The following is an 18,436-nucleotide window of genomic DNA, read 5'->3' as shown; positions in this document are numbered from 1 at the left end:
AACAGCGGTGGGGTGAGGTGCTGGGCTGTGGGCCCAGAAACCCATACCACAATGTCCAGCAACCTGGCTGGCAGGAATGGGGTTCATTGCCCAGACTGCCATCAACTGCCCCTTAATGGGCCTGTAAAGATGTAATGATGACCCTTAATCTGGGCCCTGATGGCCGGGCTCCGCAGCCATTACCATGTGAAAGGCTCCTTCGGGGCCTCTTTGTGCTCTTTGTACCCAGGGCTGTTAGGAGCTGCCCTTCCCCAGGGTCCCCTTCGAGCTGCAGGGTCAGAAATGCCCCCTCTGGGTCTGAGAGGTCACAAACCAACAGGATGAGCCACCCCTTCGCGTGCCCATATTCCAGTGCAGCAGGCTATCCCCACGTCCCAGTCCCTGCCCCTTCTTGGGGAGCCCTGTTCCTGCCTGTTGGAGTCTGGTGGCCTGTTGGGAGCTGACTGGGAGACAGGGAGAAGGCAGAGGGACCAGACCATTTCAGGGGCTGATGAAGGACAAGTTTAAAAGGCTCTTTGTGATGAGCCACACATCCTGGGCATCTGATTGAGCCCACCCCACAGGCACAGGGTCCCCCCAGCACACCCTGCAGAGCTCAGAGGTGCCCCAGCCATCCCGTGCCCACCTTACCGGAGCCAGCCCAGGGCACTCGTACACAGTGAAGTCTCCATCCTCGTTCTCCTCATCGGATGATGCTGAGTCTGGCACCTTGGGCTCCTCTTTATGCCTGTGGAGAGAGGTTGCAGAGAGACCACATGTCCTCATCACAGGCTATTGGGATCCTCAGCCTGTGGCACAGCTGTGGCAGCTCTGGAGCTGCTACATCTTTGTTTCCAGGTAAAGGTTGCTTACTTCTCCATGGAGAGCATCTGCTGCTTTTGGTGCTGGTAGTGGTACATCTGGGCACTCTGAGCCAGCGTCTTGTCCCCAGGCTGCAGAGAGAGTGATGGCAGCTGTGAGGGCAGGGCTCTGGAGAGTCCCAGGCCTACGGCAGCTACCTTGGGGGGGCTCTGCCACGTGGGGGGACATATGCCTGGCCCAAGCACCAAAATCCCTGCAGGAAGGGAGGTGGGCATCTTACCGAGATCTTGTCATAGGGGAGAGGGCTGGCCGTTCTCTCTGCTGAGTAGTCTGCTTTCTGTGCCAGCCTGACCTCCTTCTGCAGCCTGGCGATGGGAGAGGACAGCAATGTCAGGAGTAACTCGCAGAGGGGAGCCAGTGGTCCTCCTGGGGGCCCCAGCCCTCCCACACAGATCCCTGTTCTCTGTGATGGTACCTGTGACCGGCTGCACACTTAGGCCAGGTGGCTCTGCCACTGTGTGGGGACCTGGTCACAGCCACCTCCATCCTGCAGGCCATGGGTACACAGGGAGCTGGAGATGAGCCACCAATACGCCACGGGAGTCAGCACCCAGTACCAAAGTGATGCTCACAGCATGTACCAGCGCTCTCAGGAGTCATGGTCTATGCCTGGTGTGGGGGTGTCCCACCATTGCCCTCCAGCACAGACCCTGGTGGAGATGGGCAGTGGCATGTCTGCAGTGGGACCAGCATGGACAGCTGTTACCTTTACTCCAAGACTTCCCCACGCCCTGGAGAACAGGGGAAACAAGCTTCCCAGGAACAAGGACACTGAAGGACTTGTCAGCACCAGCAGGTTTGTGCTTACCTGCACCAGCAGACTGCAGCCACAATCAGAGCAGAGATCCCAGCCACTGTGCACACCACGATCAGCCCTGTGGAGGGGAAAATGGGGTGAGCCCCAGCTGTGCAGCGCCCACCCTGCATTGCCCAGAGCAGTGCAGAACCAGCGTGGCCACTGCCAGCCTATGTTTCCCAGGTGAGGGTGTGAGACCTCCCACATCTGTTTTGTGGGCCTTACCAAGCACCACGTCGTCATTCGAAGGGATGGGGGATGCCTCCACAGGATACTTCGTTGCTGCAGTGCTGGTAGAGGTGGAGAGGGTGGCAGCTGCCTTGCTGCCAGCTGGGCCCCTCCGCAGAAGCTCCTCTCTCAACCTGCTGGGCACTCGCTGTCTCCCAGTGGTGGCTGGGGTGGCTATGGGACAAAGCTGGGTGTGAGCAGAGCAGCATGCCTGGTGCCCAGATGCATGCCTGAGAGGGATGCAGCTAGGGAAGGCCTGGCCCAAGTCACTCAGGGCCAGGAACTGGGCAAGCAGGGGACATCCCTGCATGGGGAGGAACAGCAGCCTCCTCCAAAAGCAGGGCTGTGCAGCGCCTGGTGGCTCCAGGCTGGCACTGTTGTTCTGTCCCGGTCAGCCAGGGACTGGCAGGAAACTTGGGTGTGATTTCCTGCCCCATGAGCTCCCCAGTTCTGAGCAGGACTCTACTGACTGGAAGTAGCACTTACTCCTGGGCTTGCCATCCTGTAGTGCGTGGGGTCGAGTAGCGTCCTGCCTGGCCAGCACGTCTGCCAGAAAATCAATTTCTTCCTCTAAGCTGGGAACAGACGTCCTCCCTACACCAAGAGAGACATGTGTGTGAAATGGATGCCCTGGGACAAGAGCCATGGAGTCACTCCTGTTATGCAGGATGAGGGCCCAGCCCAGAGACCACATCGAGCATCCGCCTGAGAAGGGGCTCACATTGCTATTTAGAGTCCATCCCCAGTCCAATGTAGCTCTCTGACACACCGATGGTCCCAAAGCTGAGAAAGCTCCTAACCACTCTTTGTAAAGTTTTCATGCCACAAACTCCAGAGGCTGCATGTCAGGGAGCAACCAACCACAGCCACAACCACCTTAATGGAGGAGCCCGTGGTCCCTGTGAAGTCCCGCAGGAGCAGTCAGCCACCAGCATGTGCTGCTCAGGAGCTACCATGTGTCCCACTCCATCACAGCGCAGAGCACAGGGACACAAGCCAGACTGCGAGAGGCACCTGGAAGCTGTTCCTCTGCTGTGGGGTGTGAGGGACAGCTCTGACAGGGGCAAATCTCAGAACAGCTGCAGGCCCAGAACTGCCAATTCAAGGCCAGTGAAGACACACCTGAATGCTGGCCCCAGTCCCAAACTTTCCTGTACACATCAGGGGTCTTGGACTCATCCAGAGGGCTAGTGGCTGGGGGAGGCTGGGACCGTGCATGCAGACCCCTGCTGCTGCGGCTTTGTGTTGCATAGGGCTGAGCTCCTCCTCACCTCCACGGGGCTCACAGGTCACTCAGCCCCTGCCCAGGCAAGTGTTGTGCTCTGCTTCCTGACTGCCACAGGCTTCTCCAGTCCCATGAGCAATGGGGTAGTGGCCAGTTCCTCCCCCAGCCCCACGCCCTGTGCAGCGGGAACCACTAGGTATCCCCAAGGCCTTGGTGGGGATTTCATGGTGGGGCAGCCCTCAGCTATGTTAACCTGACTTGGTGAGGACCCGAGCCATGAGCAGTGTGCCACCTGCAGCATGGGGCACAGGCAGGTCCCTGCCAGCCTGGGGGTGCCCACGTGCAGGGTGATAACACAGACTGGCAGAGCAGGAGGGGAACCACCACCCCATGCTTGCAGTGCCAGGCAGAACGTATGCTCACGCATATGGCTTTTAACAGGATTAAACTCAACTTCAAAGCTAGAAGACATCCCTGTTCCTGCTGCCTCTGCCTCTCAGTTGCTGCATTCAGGCTGTCCCCAGTGGGAAACCCTGGAGGGTAAACCAAGACATACAAAGGCGACATGGTGCAGGCAGTTTGGTTCCTGGATAATTCAAGGTTATAACAATTACAGCTCCTCTGGAATTTGTCATCGCTTTGAGCGTTTGGAAATAAACACTGATTCCCTCTCAGCCAGTCACAAAGACCCCTCTGCCGCCCCCGCCTACCCCTGTGACTCAGAGCTGCTGTCTGTCTGCTCAAGCCAAAAATCAGTTTTAAACAGAGACACCACGGGTCAGACAACCTTAACCCACAGGAAATGAAACCATGGCCAGGGCTGGTGCACGTCAGAACAGGGAGGTTGTGTCTCTGCACCAACATGACCCATTTAACCTGTGCTCAGCCAAGGGAGGCAAAGCCCTCATCCTGCCTGTGCTAGCACTCGCCGTCATACGTGGAACCTCACTTCGGTTGCTTTCTGGAATCATGTGCTTTGCCAGGTATCTCAGCACCTGCTTTAAACGTGCATGCAGAAGGCTCCAAAATTAGTATGAAGAGCCACTGATCTCCCTGAATCCCTCCACCCCAGCTCCCCAGGAACCTCCCAGCCCAGGGCCCAGTCCCTGTCCCCATCAAGGGATGCTGCAGCTGGAGCATTGCACATGCCCATTTTGCCTGGCTCGTACACCCAGATTTCCACTGCCAAGGCATTTTGCAAAGTAGCACAAGCTGTGAAGGCAACAGCATGAGGTTTGGGTTTGTGCCACCAGTGCCAGGATGAAGAGGTTAGCATTGCAGTGCCAAGGTGCTGACATGTGGCCAGGCTTCCCTGCCAGGAAGGGGCCAAGCCGGACAGCCCCTGCATACCATGGGGGCAGCCCTGTGCCCAGCAGGGACAGCCCTGTGTGGGCTCTCTGCCACATTTAGGACAAGGACTGTTTCCATTCCAACATCAGCTGTGCCAAGGGACTCCAGGGAATGGCCCTGCCTATGCAGACCTGTGGTCACCTTCAGGCTTAGGGAATCTGGGCTGTTATTTGTGCCTCTGGTAACGGGGTGTGCAGCCCATGTCATAGTTGTGCTGTGATACCCTTTGCCTTGGGCAGATGCTAAAAAGAAAAAAACAACAAAATGCTGGAAGAACCATACAGAAAGGGAAGAAAGCAGCTCCTGAGGTGCTCTGGGACACAGCGCTCAAACCCTTTCCAATGTTTAAAGTGGCACTAAAATCATTAAAGCAGATTTGCCATTTGCTCATTTTCAGATTTGCTAGGAGATTCCAGGTCAGGTGACTCACCTGCATTAACCAGTTTTATTTCTAAGTTCCCTTTCAGCTGCTAAAAATCCCCATACCCCTATTTCACTTGGTTTGAAATGAATACAGACCTTTTCATTTTTGGCCATTAAATTTTAAAAGCATTTAATTTTAATAGCAGCAGAGATTTTCCCCAGTGATAACTATGTCTGCAGCATTTACAGGGCATGGCAAGCAGCAGCATGGCACTGACGAAGGATCCCACTGGGCACTGAGAGCAGTAGAACTGCTGCAGTGAAGCCCCAGACCAGCAGCTGCTCCCCAGGTGATGGAGCTGTAGTCCCAAACCTGCCCTGCTGCATTGGCAGCTTTGGGGAGACCCCATGTAGGGCTTCAGAGACCCCACCTTCAGCCCTGCCCACAGCTGGTGCCGTGCAGTGGCCCTGCACCACAATTTGGGACAACCCTGTATGAGGGTGAAGGCAAACTTGGGGGCTGCCCTATGTGTGGAAGTTCAGGGGGCTGGGATGCAGGGCAGTCTCTGGTAGAGTTTGCTGAAACTGAGGACTGAGCCTTGCTGAAGCCCAGGGGTGGAAACAGAGAGGCCAGGGAGATGCATGGGGGGTCATCAGAGAGAAGGATGGCCACAGCTGTCCCTAGCACCTGTGCCAGCAGCTGAAAGCAGCACCCACAGAGGAGAGCAACCAGGTACGCCACGATGTTGCTGTCATTCCAAGGAGATACTTGCCATCCCATGAGCAGGCTGTCCTGCGAGCCAATACCTTGAGTTCCCTCAACGAAGCAGAGTGGGCACGCTGGGCAGGCAGCAGACATGCAGCACGCACCCAGGCACAGGGTGCACACCAGGCAAGCCCTAGGCACGCATGGGGTGTGGGTGCCCTCTGATGGGGGCTGCCAGCACCTGCCTGCAGGCAGGCCCAGCCAGGCTGGCATGCAGTGCTGACAACCCCAGCCTGGGGCGCTCCCTGCCCGTGGTCTCCTGTGCATGACTCTGCAGCGTGCAGGGGTCTCACCATGTAGGGTCTGGGTACAGCAGAGAGCATGAAGGGACATGTGCAGTCTTCTGCTCCAGGTGGAGGAAACCTGGCATTGACAGTGTAAACATCCCAGCCCCCATGGGAAGTCATAAAATTTTTACAAATCCACTTATTCACACCATCTTGCTCCAGGTAAGCAGATGCCTTCCCAAGTGCAGGGCAGTGCAGCAAGTGGGGCTGGCATCCCCCCTTCCCCTCTTCCCAAAGCGCTTCCCCCAGCCTGGATGGGCTCAGCCCCATCTCTGCCAGACCCTGCCCTGCTGCAGGCTCTGTGCTGGTGGGGTTGAGCAGCAGCACGCAGCAGCAGGGACCTGACAGTACAAGCCGCGTCTTGCAACCCTCAACACAAACCCACCGCAGCATGTTCAAACGGCACATGGATTCAGCCCTGCTCTTCCCACAGTGCACTGGCAATCATCTGGGGACTCAGACCCCATCACAACCCCGAGGTGACCTTGGAGCAGGGAGCGCCAGTGAGGAGCAGGCAGTCTGCAGGCAGTCTGCTGCAGGATGCTCCACAGAGAGTCCAGTGCACCCCATCTCACCTCTGTGCTGGTGCTGCGCTGGGTACACCAGGACGCCCATACATGCCATCACCAATGGGAGGAACACGCGGCTCACGTGCATTATCCACTTGAGACCCAAAGCAGCGCGTCTTGCCCTGAAAAGCCAAGCCAGCAGCACACACTGCTGCTCTCAGTGCCGGCCTGGCTGCCTGTGTGCATGAGTGGGTGCGCCAGGGAGAAGAACCCTGGCTCCTGCCCACACTTCTGCTGGGAGCTGCAGCCAATCATGGGAATGGTGCTGCAGCGAGCACCGCAGCAGCTGGGATCCCAGGATCAGCGTCACTGGCAGTCGCAAGTGTCTCAAGGATGCCTAACCATTTAAAGGGGCTGCCCACACTGCGTGGGCAGCCCTTTTAAAGGTTTAGGCATCCTTGAGACATGGCAACCACCCTGTTTCCAAGCTGGCATTGTATCTTCCCCTCCACAATGCAGATATCACAGCTCCTCTGCATCCTTGCAGAATCTCCTGGCTGTACTGAGAGAGCTGGGAGCTGCTGCTTGCTGCCAGATGGAGATGGAGGGTCAGTGCCCAGGATGCAAAAGCAGACACAGAAGAATTGGTGCCTCCCTGCCACCCACTCTACAAAAGGTGCTTCGGGATGCTGCTGGTCCCCTGAATGCTAAAAGAGGATTTGGGAGGGTAATAGTTTTCTTCCACACCTTTGCTGCAATGCCAGGCTGGCCTGCTGCAAAGGGCTGAAGTGGGAGCCAGAAGTTGGTGGTGTTGCTTTAAACTGCAGCTGGAACAATGCTGGCAGCAAGGCCAGCAGAGGCACCTACATGTTTACCGCCAAGGAAAGGATGCTGCTGCAGCCCTGCATCTCTTTACCAATGCTGGCACAGAGCAGGGTTGCTATGGAGATGTAGGCACATGTGCAGCCCTTCCTAGAGGGAAATTCACTCCCAAGACTTTACAGAACAAACCTCAGCCCGCTAGGAGAGCCGTTCGGCACCCCTGGAAGCAGAGTCTTTGTGTGGAATACCTATCTGTCTGTCGGACCCCTGCTTGCTGCTGAGCACCAAGCCCAGACCTCATGCCAGCACCTTCTCACAAGCACTTGTGTTTCAGCACAGTCCATCCCCTCTGACTGACAGCCAAAAGGCAGCACAGAGCCAGGACCACTTTGCTTTGGTTTTCTTCCCTCTAATTTAAGGGGTGATCTTTCTACCAGGAGGTTGATGCAGGAGGTAGGAAGGATTGCCCCCTGCATGTCTGCATGCAGGAAGCATGGGCTGGGGAAGACATCTGCAGATAAAGACAGATGAGCCATGGGCTAGGGGCAGGGAGCAGAAACCTGTGCCAGGAGCCCTGTGCTTGAATGCTGCCCTGGAGGACTTGCCCTGCAATGGCTGGGTGCTGCCACCTGCCAGGTCCCCACAGCCTTCATGTCCACACAGGTCTCACTGCCTTAACAGCACTACAGCAGGATCCCAAAGGTGCTCAATGCACAACAACCAGAACTCAAACCATCCCCCTGGATGACCCCATCCCTCCACAAGGCAGCATGGATTTGGGGGAGCTGGCTCTGGGTCCTGCTGCAGCTCAGCCCCATGTATTGGGCCCTGCCAAGGCACGGAGCAAGCCAGCAGTGGCACGGTCCCTGCACTTGTGGGACAACCAGGACCCCTGGCCCTCCCCATCTCCCCAAGGGAGCCCATGTGACCACCTGCTCAGCCTTCCACAAATCTGGGGCCATTCACTGGAGGCTCGCTCCCCTGAATATTTCATGGTACTGCTTGAAACACAAACACTGACATAGATGGCTCTGACTTAGGAGGTGCATGAGCACTCATCCTCCCCACCTGCTTGCCTGTCTCCTGCGCAGCCTGGCACCACTGCTGTGGTCTGTCCCAGGATGTGACAAGCTGCCCAGAAGATTTTGGGTGCTTCCCTGTCCCTGGGACTGCTATGAAGGGCTGTGTCACACGCTGTTGTGCTGTGCCAGCAGGGATGTTGTGTAGCATGCCAACACCATGCCCCAACCCCTTGGGCCAGTGCTGCAGGGTGCCACCAAGTACAGCAGCTGGGTGCCAGGAGAGACCCTGGGCTCTGCTGGCCATTGAAAAGCCTACAACCCTTTAGCAAGAAGGTTTGGGGGCTGAAGGAGTGAAAAGCAAGTGAAAAGGGGTGGTTGGAGGAACACACTGGTTTGCAGGGAACACTCTTGCCCCTGACTACAGCAGCATGACAGTTCTGTTGCACAACAGTTGCTTCAGTGTGGCTCTGTCTCCACCCTGCATTTCCCAGGAAGTTTCTGTGTCACACCTGTGGCTCCAGGGACCTGTCCACAGGGCAACCACAGGCACCCAAAGTGCCTGGCAGGTAACTGCGGCTGCACAGCAGGATGCTGGTACCCAGTGATGCTCTGAGAAAGCTGCCCTTCCTTCCTCTGTATTGTTCCCAGCTGCATTTCCAGCAGCGCTTTCCATGCGCAGGGGTCCAGCTCTGGTTGGGGAGCACTGCCACCCACCAAACTGCACTCACACATGCACCAGGTGCACGAGGGCCTGTGCAAAAGCATCTGGCACACAAAAGCCAAAACATGCCATGTGGCAGTGCCATAGCAGTGCAGAAGCCCCAGTCACATACCCAGATCATCCCCAGTGACACCTCCAAGCAAGCAGTATGCGTGGGCACTGCCAGGTCCTGGCTCCTTCCCAACACAAAGAGGCTGCTTGATTTTAGTAAAAGCAAAAATAATTGGTTGGAGATGTAGTTAGAGCTTTATTTTGCCTGGATATTGAATCTGCAAGAAAAGCCATGGGGGCAGTGGTGGGGACAGAACAGAAGCTTGAAGCTTTCCAAACCACACAGAGTCAAAGGTCACCCTAGACAACTCACATACCTGGCTCCACCTGCACAGGCTGTGCGGGAAGATGGGTGTCTCCGTGCCGTGGGCATGTTGGGCAGAGTGCTGCATGCAGCCATGCTGGGAGCACCTCCATGTGCCACAGCACAGTGCTGAATGGCACTGGGATTGGGCAACCACAGGTTCCTGCTCCCTGGGGATGCTGTCATCATCTCTGCCCTCTGCAGAGCAACTCAGGCTGTGCCACAGCCCCATGGTCTCTCCCAAAAGGAGCAGGGGGACAAGGCACCCTGCAGCCTGCAGTGCCCTGCGCACAGCTGGACAGGGCTCTCACCCAGCAGACTTCATGCTATTGACTCAAAGCCTCCACATGCGAATGCCAGGCTGTTAAAACGTCATCAGAAGAGATGGCAGCCCGAAGCAGATCCTTGTCTCCATCTCACTATGACAGCTGCTCTGTGAAGAATGGTCTCCCTTGCTGACTCCGCATGCAAATGGAGAGGCAGGGATGGAGCAGAATGGGGAGGGTCAAAGCAGCACAGGAAAGAGCAAAGGTGAACTCTGCCATGAGCTACCATGAGCTGCAGCACTAAAGAGCCCAGGCCAGGCTGGGGAAGCCTTACCACACTCAGTGCTTATGGCACACAGGGGCCTGAACCACAGGCCAGTGTTATCAGGACAGTGTTACAAACCAAGGTGAACCAGGTATTTAAAACCCAAATGCCAGCACAGATCAGCTCTGGATTGGGTGACATGGTGGTTCTAGCTGTGGGCACCTGCTTGCATCAGGTCTGCACAAGGCTCTGTGCACCCAGAGCCACTACTCTGCTGCTGCATGGCCTGGGCCTCTGTGCCACCACCTCTGCTCCTCCAAAGAGCCCCCACCCAGCACAGGCAGCACGGGAGCATCCCTGTGTCCACCCAGGCCCCTTCTGCCCCTGGGCCCTCAGGTGGCACCCATGGGTCCTGGCAGGGCCCTGCAGCAGCTGTAGTTTCCAGCACTGCCATTTGTGCTGCTGCCAGCCCAGCCACTGTAGGCCTGAGTGGCTGGAGGAAGGTGTGGAGGGGAGGGCAGTGCTCTGCACACTTGCTGCCAGCTCCAAAACCACCCTGCACCTGCGGCAAGGTGGGGCTTGGGGCAACACAGCAGAGCTGAGGCTGCCCAGGTGCTGGCAGGGACATGGCTGCAATGCAGTGGGGGTGGCAGATGATGGGCAGCAGGGGTCAGGTGGGGTCACAGGCCAACAGATGCAGTCCCAGGGCTGGGGCCACAGGCAGGAACATGGGAACTTGCCCCCCACCAGGGCACGGGGTGGGTGTCCATAGGGCAGGCAGAGGCAGGCAGGGGTTGCAGGACGGGCGTATGGACGTACCGCTGAGTGAGAGCTTCTTCTGGACACATCGTCCCTTGTCATCCTCCAGGAACTGGGGCAGGCAGGGGCCGCAGGCACCTGAGCCTGGTGGGCAGAACTCCCGTCGCTGCAGGGTGCAGTCCAGGCTCCGGGGACATGGCTCTGCTGCAGGACAGGAAGACACACATCAGGCAGAGCAGAGGGGTTGGAGGTGCCCTTGGGCCAGGCACCTAGTTGGCTCGCAAGCTGTCCCTGACCAGCACTGCTGCCTTCACAAACCACAGCAATTAAGCATGTGTTCTAATGATCAATGCAAGCTGGCATCGAGGCAGAACTGGGCAGGTTCTGCTCAGTGTACACCAGGCACAGTGGGATGGGGGCAGTGCAGCTGGCCTAGCCCTGCTCTTCACCTCGCCATGCCCAGATGTGCCCACCCGTGAGGCACTGTGTAGACACAGAGAGGTTGGCCCCACAGAGATGGATGCCTGGCTCAGAAAGGCACCGAGTCCCCAGCTGGCTCAGAGCAGCAGGGGGCACCCTGCCACTGCTCCTGGGTACCACCGCTGTGGAGGTGACCCCGCCGTTTCCCCCCAGTGCCCCAGCTTTCCATAGGGCCCTGCGGGAGAAGGGCCAGGCCCAGCTGCCCCCCAGCCTGGTTATGAGTCAGGCTCCCAGCACCATCCCACGCTTTGGGAGCCATTCCTGTCATCCCTTGCATCCCCAAAAGCACCCAGCTGCCAGGGCCATGCTACGGAATGTGCCCCCTGCCTGCTTGTGGGGATGGCAGTGCCAGGTCAGCCCTGGAGCAGCAGGGTGCTGACTTCAGGAGTACCCCACGAGAAGGGGAACACCAGCTTCTGGGGCTTTCCTTTGCGTCCCTATCCCTGCAGCATGCCCAGGACGAGCACAGGGCAGCCACTGCTGCACCCAGGCACAGCGCAGCAGAGGACTCTGACACAGGATAAAGGTGCCAGAGCTACCTGTGCCTGCATCACTCGAGGGCCACCAACAGCGTCTCTGCCCCCCAGCGGGAGAGAGGCGCCAGGTGTGATGTCACCCAAAGTGTCCTCGCCGTGGGGCTGTGTGGTTACCTTGCTGGTACAGAGAGTGCAGCGGCATGGCAGTGATGGCTGCTATGGCCCTGCACTGGCCACCTGTTGCCCCCTCCACACCCTGTGGGGCATCGCACTAATCGCTCTCAGGCTGGCAGAGCTGCCATCTCAATTTAACGAAGGACAGCAGAGCTGCCTTTGCTGCAATGGTTTATTGTGCAGGCGGTGTTTTCTCAACATCTCCAATGAGGCCCCATTAGGACAGCAGCCTGATCCACTGAAGCCCAGCGCCGTGTGCACAGCAGCAATCTGGTGTGATTTGCTCAGGGTATGCTCCTGCACGCCACGGCTGGGAAGAGGCTGGAGGCACTTAATGCAGATAGTTTAAAAGCATTAGGAGCATGAGAAGCAAGTCATAGCTGCTTCCAGAGCTTGATAATTTCTTCATTAACAGAAGAAAGCAACAGCCAGACTGAAAAAACTAAGGACAGAAAGCAACAGGGGAATCAAAAGTTTCAGAAGGCACACCTCTGTGAGAAGGCAGCAGCGAACAGCTTGCCCCAGCTGCTAGGCAGAGGCACAGAGCGGGGTTCTGGGTCACAGGGACCCCTGTGCCTGCAGCTGGCCCCTCCAGACTCAGCACAGGGCTTGGCCATGCAGAGCACTTGTGAGGTGAATTAACGTGCAATGGAAAAATAATTGGGTCTTTAAGCACAGGAGCTGGACTTGGCCTGTCTGCTGCTTGCCTGCCCTGACCTCCCTCTCAAGGCCACATTCAACTTAAAATCACACACCAAAAAAAAAAAAAAAAAAATCAGCAGCTTAAGTGCAGGAGGTTTCAGGGCAGCAGAGCCAGCAGCCTCGGGGATGAGGACACCCCACATCCCTGCAGGGTGACACCCAGCCTGAAATTCAGGTGACTATTTCCCACAAGGCCAATTGGAAGCCATGGTCCTGACATCCTCAGCCAGTGCCCAGCAACCAGTTAAATAAAACTCAGCCTGCAATATATAAAAGGTTGTTATCTTTGTTTGAGGAACGAGCTGTGCCTGTGCAGCTGTCACGGGTTGGGATTAGGAGTGAGACAGACAGGCACTGATCTAATTAAGCTCCCGATGTTTAATCAATCACTGGTTAGTGAGCAGATATTGCCATGTGGGCACACTGTTGGGGATTGGGGTCCCTGTTCTGCTGTGACAGCTCTGGGGCCCCATGAGCCCTCTGAAACCCTGCCCTGTGCACCAGCAGACAGATGATGGGGCGCACCTCCTGTTGCAGGGTGAACTGCCAGGATAGGACCCTCTGCAGCACTCTGTGACAACCTGCACTGGCTGAGCCTGTGGGTCCCCCTGCACGTGGACCCTGAGGCAGATGCCCATGCTGGCAGCCTAAAGCATGCACACATACAGCACGCGCTTCCTGTGTGCACCGCAGTAACAGACGTGGCATGTCCCCATGGTCACACCTTGGCCTCAGGCTCAGAGCCCAGGATGGGGTGGGGAGGTGAGGTCCAGGCTGGCCCCAGGGTACAGGGACTGCAAATTGCTGCAGCTCGCCTGGCCACAGCACTTTCCCAAATCCACAGCACCCCCTGTCATGGACACTGCACAGCCATGCAGCCTAGCCTGCAGGATGGTACAGGCCAGCTGCCAGACACGCAAGAGGAGCGTACCATAAAACAGTACCCAAAGCATGGCCCAGAACACCATGCCCAGATGTGCTGAGGAGGTCTGGGGGTGGGGGATGCTCCATCCAAGCCTCCTGTGCAGACAGAGCAGTGAGAGGCAGATCTGCCTCTAGCTCAGTGCAGCGTGAGCAAAGGCAGCACCTGACACTGGGCTTTGGGCTGGGACAAGGTGCCTGCCATGCTGGGGAAGGCTCCGTGGCTCCCCATAGACAGAGGCACACGCAGGAGCTGAGCCTAAGGACAGCCCTGCTGCCAGCCTGTGCAGGAGGGCCAAGTAAGCTGACACAGCCAGTGTGGAAAAACAAACATCAGGGTGAACATTAGCTAAGAGCCTATGGGACTGGCCCTGTGCATGGGAGGAAACGCTGGTCTGAGAGCTGTGTACACACACACACACACACAAGCACAGACATACACTCACACCAATACATTATCCGGGCTGGTAAGCTCAGCACAGCTCTCCCAAGCCCTAAGGACCCATGTCAGAGCCTCCAGCTTCTACGTGGGGAGAACCATCCTGGGGCACCTGCTGCCACCAGCCCCAGGGCAAGCAGTGCACCTGCCGCACTGTCCACCTCAGGCTGGTCTGAAGAGGTGCTGAGCTGCTGACACTTACAGCCCCGAATAAAACGTTTTTTGAGATTTGTGCCAAAACACAAATATGAAAAAAATAAATCAAGGAGGACATCCGGGTGACAATGGAACACAGGAAGTTCCCTTGGTGTTTAAGTCCAGCAGATAAAAGTTAACGTAAGAGGGAAATTAATTAGCACTGAAGGCTGGTATGAGCACTCACACTGTACACAGGTGACACCCAACCTCCCGGGCTAATGGGGCCCCAGCCCCAGTGGCAATGCCAGCAACGTGAGCATGCAATGCATGCACTAGTGCATCAGCTATGGCAGCTGTGTGGTCAGGGGGGCTCTTGCCTGCCTCCTGCCAGGAGCAAAGCCACCCTAGGGCCACAGGTGAGGAGGGAGAAGGATCCGGCCCTGCACAGAAGCAAAGTGAAGCCCCCAGCAGGCAACAGCTCCCACCCTGTGGCCTACCATGACCAAGCTGAGTCATGGCGACACTGCAAGGGGAGAGACTGGGACTCCCTGGGGACAGGGGGCAGGTCTTTGCTGCCACCAGAGCAGCATAGCTGCCTTCTCTTCACATCCTGCAGGAGCCACTGTGCTGGGATGGTCACATCTGGAAAATGCAACCCGTGGCCTTGTCACTGCCTGGCTGGGCTGCCGGGGGTGCTGCTCACCTGCCAGGGATGGGGACTACTTTGATACAGCCCCTAGAGACCTGTCAGAGGCCAGGAGGCAGCTGCTTCCTGCTGGAAAACTGCCAGTGCCTCTGCAAACACAGCCCAGCAAGTTCTCAGCAGGTCACTCCTCCTCCTCCTCCCCCAGCCAGGTGACGTGGCAGCTGCTCTGAGTCTGCTCACAACCTGCCTCCCTCATCAGTGTTCCCAGCAATGTTGCTGTGAGCTGGCACCAGTCAGGGCTTTTCTCCCAGAGTCACCTCTGCAACCCGCTCTGATGGCTGAGCTGGCCCTGAGCAAGGGGGTGGGCAGCCCTGCTGCTCCGTGCCGCAGACCACCAAGTGCTGGTTCCCACAGCAGCACTGGTTTGTCCATGCAAAAGGGGGAGAAATGGCACAGGAGCTCCCATCCCTGTCAATGCAGAGGCTAACACTGCTCCCAACCCTGCTCCGCTGGGCCATGCTGGAGGCTGCAAATAAATCAACTTGCAGCTTAAAGCACTTGCCTGCCTCCTTGTTTGGTGGGTTTGTTCAAGCAACACCACCACAGCACTGGGCTTCCCCAGCCTGCATGCCTCCATGAGTGGCTTGCCTCAGGGCTTTCAGCTTGTTTGAGTTTTGTCCTCTCCAGACAGGCAGGTGCAGAGGTCTGGCACAGGCTGTCCCCCGAGCCACAGTCAAGTGACAGCCCTGCAGGGCTGGGCAGCCACAGGTGGGAGAGGACGCAGGATCTGTGCCAGCTGATGGCTGCCTGTGCCAGCCTTGCAGACATCGAGATGGGCTCCTGGAGCTGTGTCCCCCTCCAGATGTGTCAGCTCCAGGCCCAGTGACAAGGTGCAAAGGCCAGGGCAGAGATGGGCCCTGACTCCAACCCCCCAGGGTAGCACAGGGCAGGAGAAATGCACAGGGGACAGGCCACCTCTGCCTGCCTTGTTCCTGGGGTAGGTGCTGCAGCAAGGACACTCAGGGGCCTTGCACCCTTCCTGCAAAACAAATCCCTCCCTGGAAGGCTCCCCAGTGTTTTCAGCCTGTAAGGGTGCACTCAGAGGCTCACCATGCTGCTCCTCAGGAATAAGCTGTAATGGACAAGGAGTGAGCACCCATGGGTGCTGTGGGAGCCCAGAGTGCCAACATGGAGAGTTAGAGCCAAACCCACCCAAGATGCTGGGGGGGATGCAAAACCTTTGCTATCCTCAAGCCACCTTGCCTTACTTCAGTTTTCAGTAAGACCACATTACCTCAGAGCTGGTCCCTGCAGAGGCACCACTTGCCATGCCCTGGGGCATGTCTCGGCAGCATCCCTGACATGCTGGGAAGGGACTGAAGCTGCAGTACAGGGCTGTAGGGAGTGTTCATCCTCCCTGAGAAGAGGGCTTTGGAGGAGTGGGAGAGGAGGACGGAGGATGGGGTGGAGATGGATGGGAGCAGTGCAGAGCATGGAGTGGTGAGTTCCACACAGCACCTGCTTTGGACAACATATACAGTACTGCCAGAGCAGATCCTGACTACAAACACCTCAAAAACTCAATGAACTCTTGTTTTCCCACTCCTCAGAACAGGGAAGGGGTAGCACCAGACGTTCTCCCTGTGCTGAGCTGAAGGAGCAGTATTTCATTTAATTGATACTAAAATACCTGACTGGACAGAAAAATTGCTATTCACCACCTTGGCAATTTGCCTGGCACATCAGGGAAACAGGAGCAGGATTAATGGGCATTGCAGGAAGGGGAGATAGCACTAGGATGGATGAAAACAGCTCCTGTGAACCACAGCTCCTGGCCCCACTGGCCCTGCTGACTAGGTGAAGCTGCTGCTTACTCGGAGATACCAGGGCAGGGCCAGGAGGCAGCGATGGACAGGGACCTGGGACCCTTCTTCCCTGCCCCGCAATTGCATTGCCTGCAGCAGGTGGGCTGGCAGCTGCCTGGGGGGCAGGACCCTGCTCTCCAGTGGCCACAGGGGACCACTGCTAGCCATGCATTTCTCATGGGAGTGGTCATCAAGCCTAGGCACATGTCACACCTCACCCCTCCTAGAGCCACACAGGTCTATCTGCCAGGTGCGCGGAGTGAACTGGGGACACTGAGCCAAACAAGACCCCATCCTCCATCCTGTAGCCCTCTCACTGCATCCAGCGGATCCCTAGGCAGCTCCAGCCCCGTGGGGGCTGCACAGCACCAGGAAGATCAGGCATCTCCTCCCCACCAGCTCTGCAGCACTGAGGCCTGCCTCCAGCCACAAGTGATTTGCTTTACATATTCAGGAAGAGACTAAAAAAAAAAGAAAAAAAAAAAAAGGAGGAGAAGAAATAGATGTTACATGCAATTTACTTGGTGCAAGCCAAGCATCATGTACTGCATGCAGAAGACATTCTCCAGTCAGACTGATGAGGTACTCTTGGTGTGGATGGAGTTAGGGGGGAGTTGAACTCCCCTACACTGGGGATACCAGGCTCACACTGGTGTCACCCCATGCCAAAAAGAACTTGCTGTACTCTGCAGCTTAGAACATTGTCCTGGTTTCAGTTAGAACAGAATTAATTTTCTTCCTAGTAGCTGGTGGAATGCTGTGTTTTGGCTTAGAATGAGAAGAGTGCTGATAACACCCCGATGTTTTCATTGTTGCAGAGCAGTGCTTATACCAAGCCAAGGACACCTCAGACTTTTGCTCTGTCCTGCCAACAGGCAGGCTGGGGGTGCAGTAAGAGCTGGGAGGGGACAGACCCAGGACAGGTGACCCGAACTAGCCAAAGGGGTATTCCATACCATCTGACGTCATGCTAAACAATATATAGGGGTGGCTAGCCGGGGGGAGGGGGCCGGACTGCTCGGGGTTAAGCTGGGCATCGGTCAGCGGGTGGTGAGCAATTGCATTGTGCATCACTTGTTTGTACATATTATTATTAGTAGTACTATTATCATCATTGTATTATTATTATTATTATTATTATTATTATTATTATTATTTTCCTGTCTTATTAAACTGTCTTTATCTCAACTCACGGGCTTCACTTTCCATTTCTCTCCCCCGTCCCAGAGAGGGAGGGGGGAGGGTGAGCGAACGGCTGCGTGGTGTTTAGCTGCCAGCCGGGTTAAACCACGACAAACATCCACCTCTGTTCTGGTTTACCAGGCTTTGCTCAAGCAAATACCAATTTATTCATTTTCCTTTTTTTTTCTGCGTGGACACTGAAGTTTGGGGGAGGGTAGACTGTCCCACAAGCTGCTGCCTGCAGGTGCTCCCCCCCGACAAAAACCCGGCAAGGGGCTGCCATGGATGTTCTCCTGATGCTGCCCAGCAGCAGCTCCATGCCCCAGGCCCCATGGCTCCAGCCAGCACAAGCAACAAGGCCCAAGTGCAGAGAGCAGTCAGGTGGGCAAGTCATAGGGCCTCACCCAGGGAGACCCACTCTTGCACCCTGTTATGCTCCAGGACAGCATCGTGCAGTGCTGCAGATTCTCACTGCACTGGGGACTGCACCAGCATCGCAGGGGATGGGCATCCCTGGCACCACTGCTGCAGTTGCACGGCTTTACGGTGCTGAGCATGGGCCCAACCAAAGCCTCAAGCAACTGGACTTCAGTGGTCCCGCTCCTCTCCTCCCAGCACTGACCAGGCAGGCTCGTGCTGATGAGCAGGGCAGCCTGCTGTGCCACAGAGGCTGGAGAGGTACCAGGGCACAAAGAGCAGAACCACTCTGCGGTGCTGTCGCTGCACCAGCTGCTGTGAGAAGGAAGCAGAGGTAAGCCCATCCACCCTGACTGAGCACCCGAGGAGCTGACAGACCAAGTGCAGGCATGGCCACAGCA

The 18,436-nt window shown here is 56.9% G+C and overlaps 1 protein-coding gene across 1 annotated transcript in view; it reads right to left on the bottom strand.

Annotated features, from left to right (window-relative positions):
• NPDC1 (neural proliferation, differentiation and control 1) overlaps positions 1-18,436 on the bottom strand; it is a 30,302-nt gene that overhangs the window by 2,074 nt on the left and 9,792 nt on the right. Inside the window, exons 2-8 of the mRNA XM_032200386.1 lie at positions 10,656-10,799; positions 2,372-2,479; positions 1,883-2,059; positions 1,670-1,736; positions 1,082-1,166; positions 853-932; positions 631-727 (exon numbers count right to left, since the gene is read on the bottom strand). Coding sequence (XP_032056277.1) covers positions 631-727; positions 853-932; positions 1,082-1,166; positions 1,670-1,736; positions 1,883-2,059; positions 2,372-2,479; positions 10,656-10,799 — 758 coding nt within the window. The remainder of the gene's footprint in view (positions 1-630; positions 728-852; positions 933-1,081; positions 1,167-1,669; positions 1,737-1,882; positions 2,060-2,371; positions 2,480-10,655; positions 10,800-18,436) is intronic.

The sequence above is a fragment of the Aythya fuligula genome, chromosome 19, assembly GCF_009819795.1.
Source record: "Aythya fuligula isolate bAytFul2 chromosome 19, bAytFul2.pri, whole genome shotgun sequence".
NCBI lineage: Eukaryota > Metazoa > Chordata > Aves > Anseriformes > Anatidae > Aythya > Aythya fuligula.
Note: the sequence above shows the minus strand (reverse complement) of the source record. Positions and strands in the feature narration are given on the sequence as shown.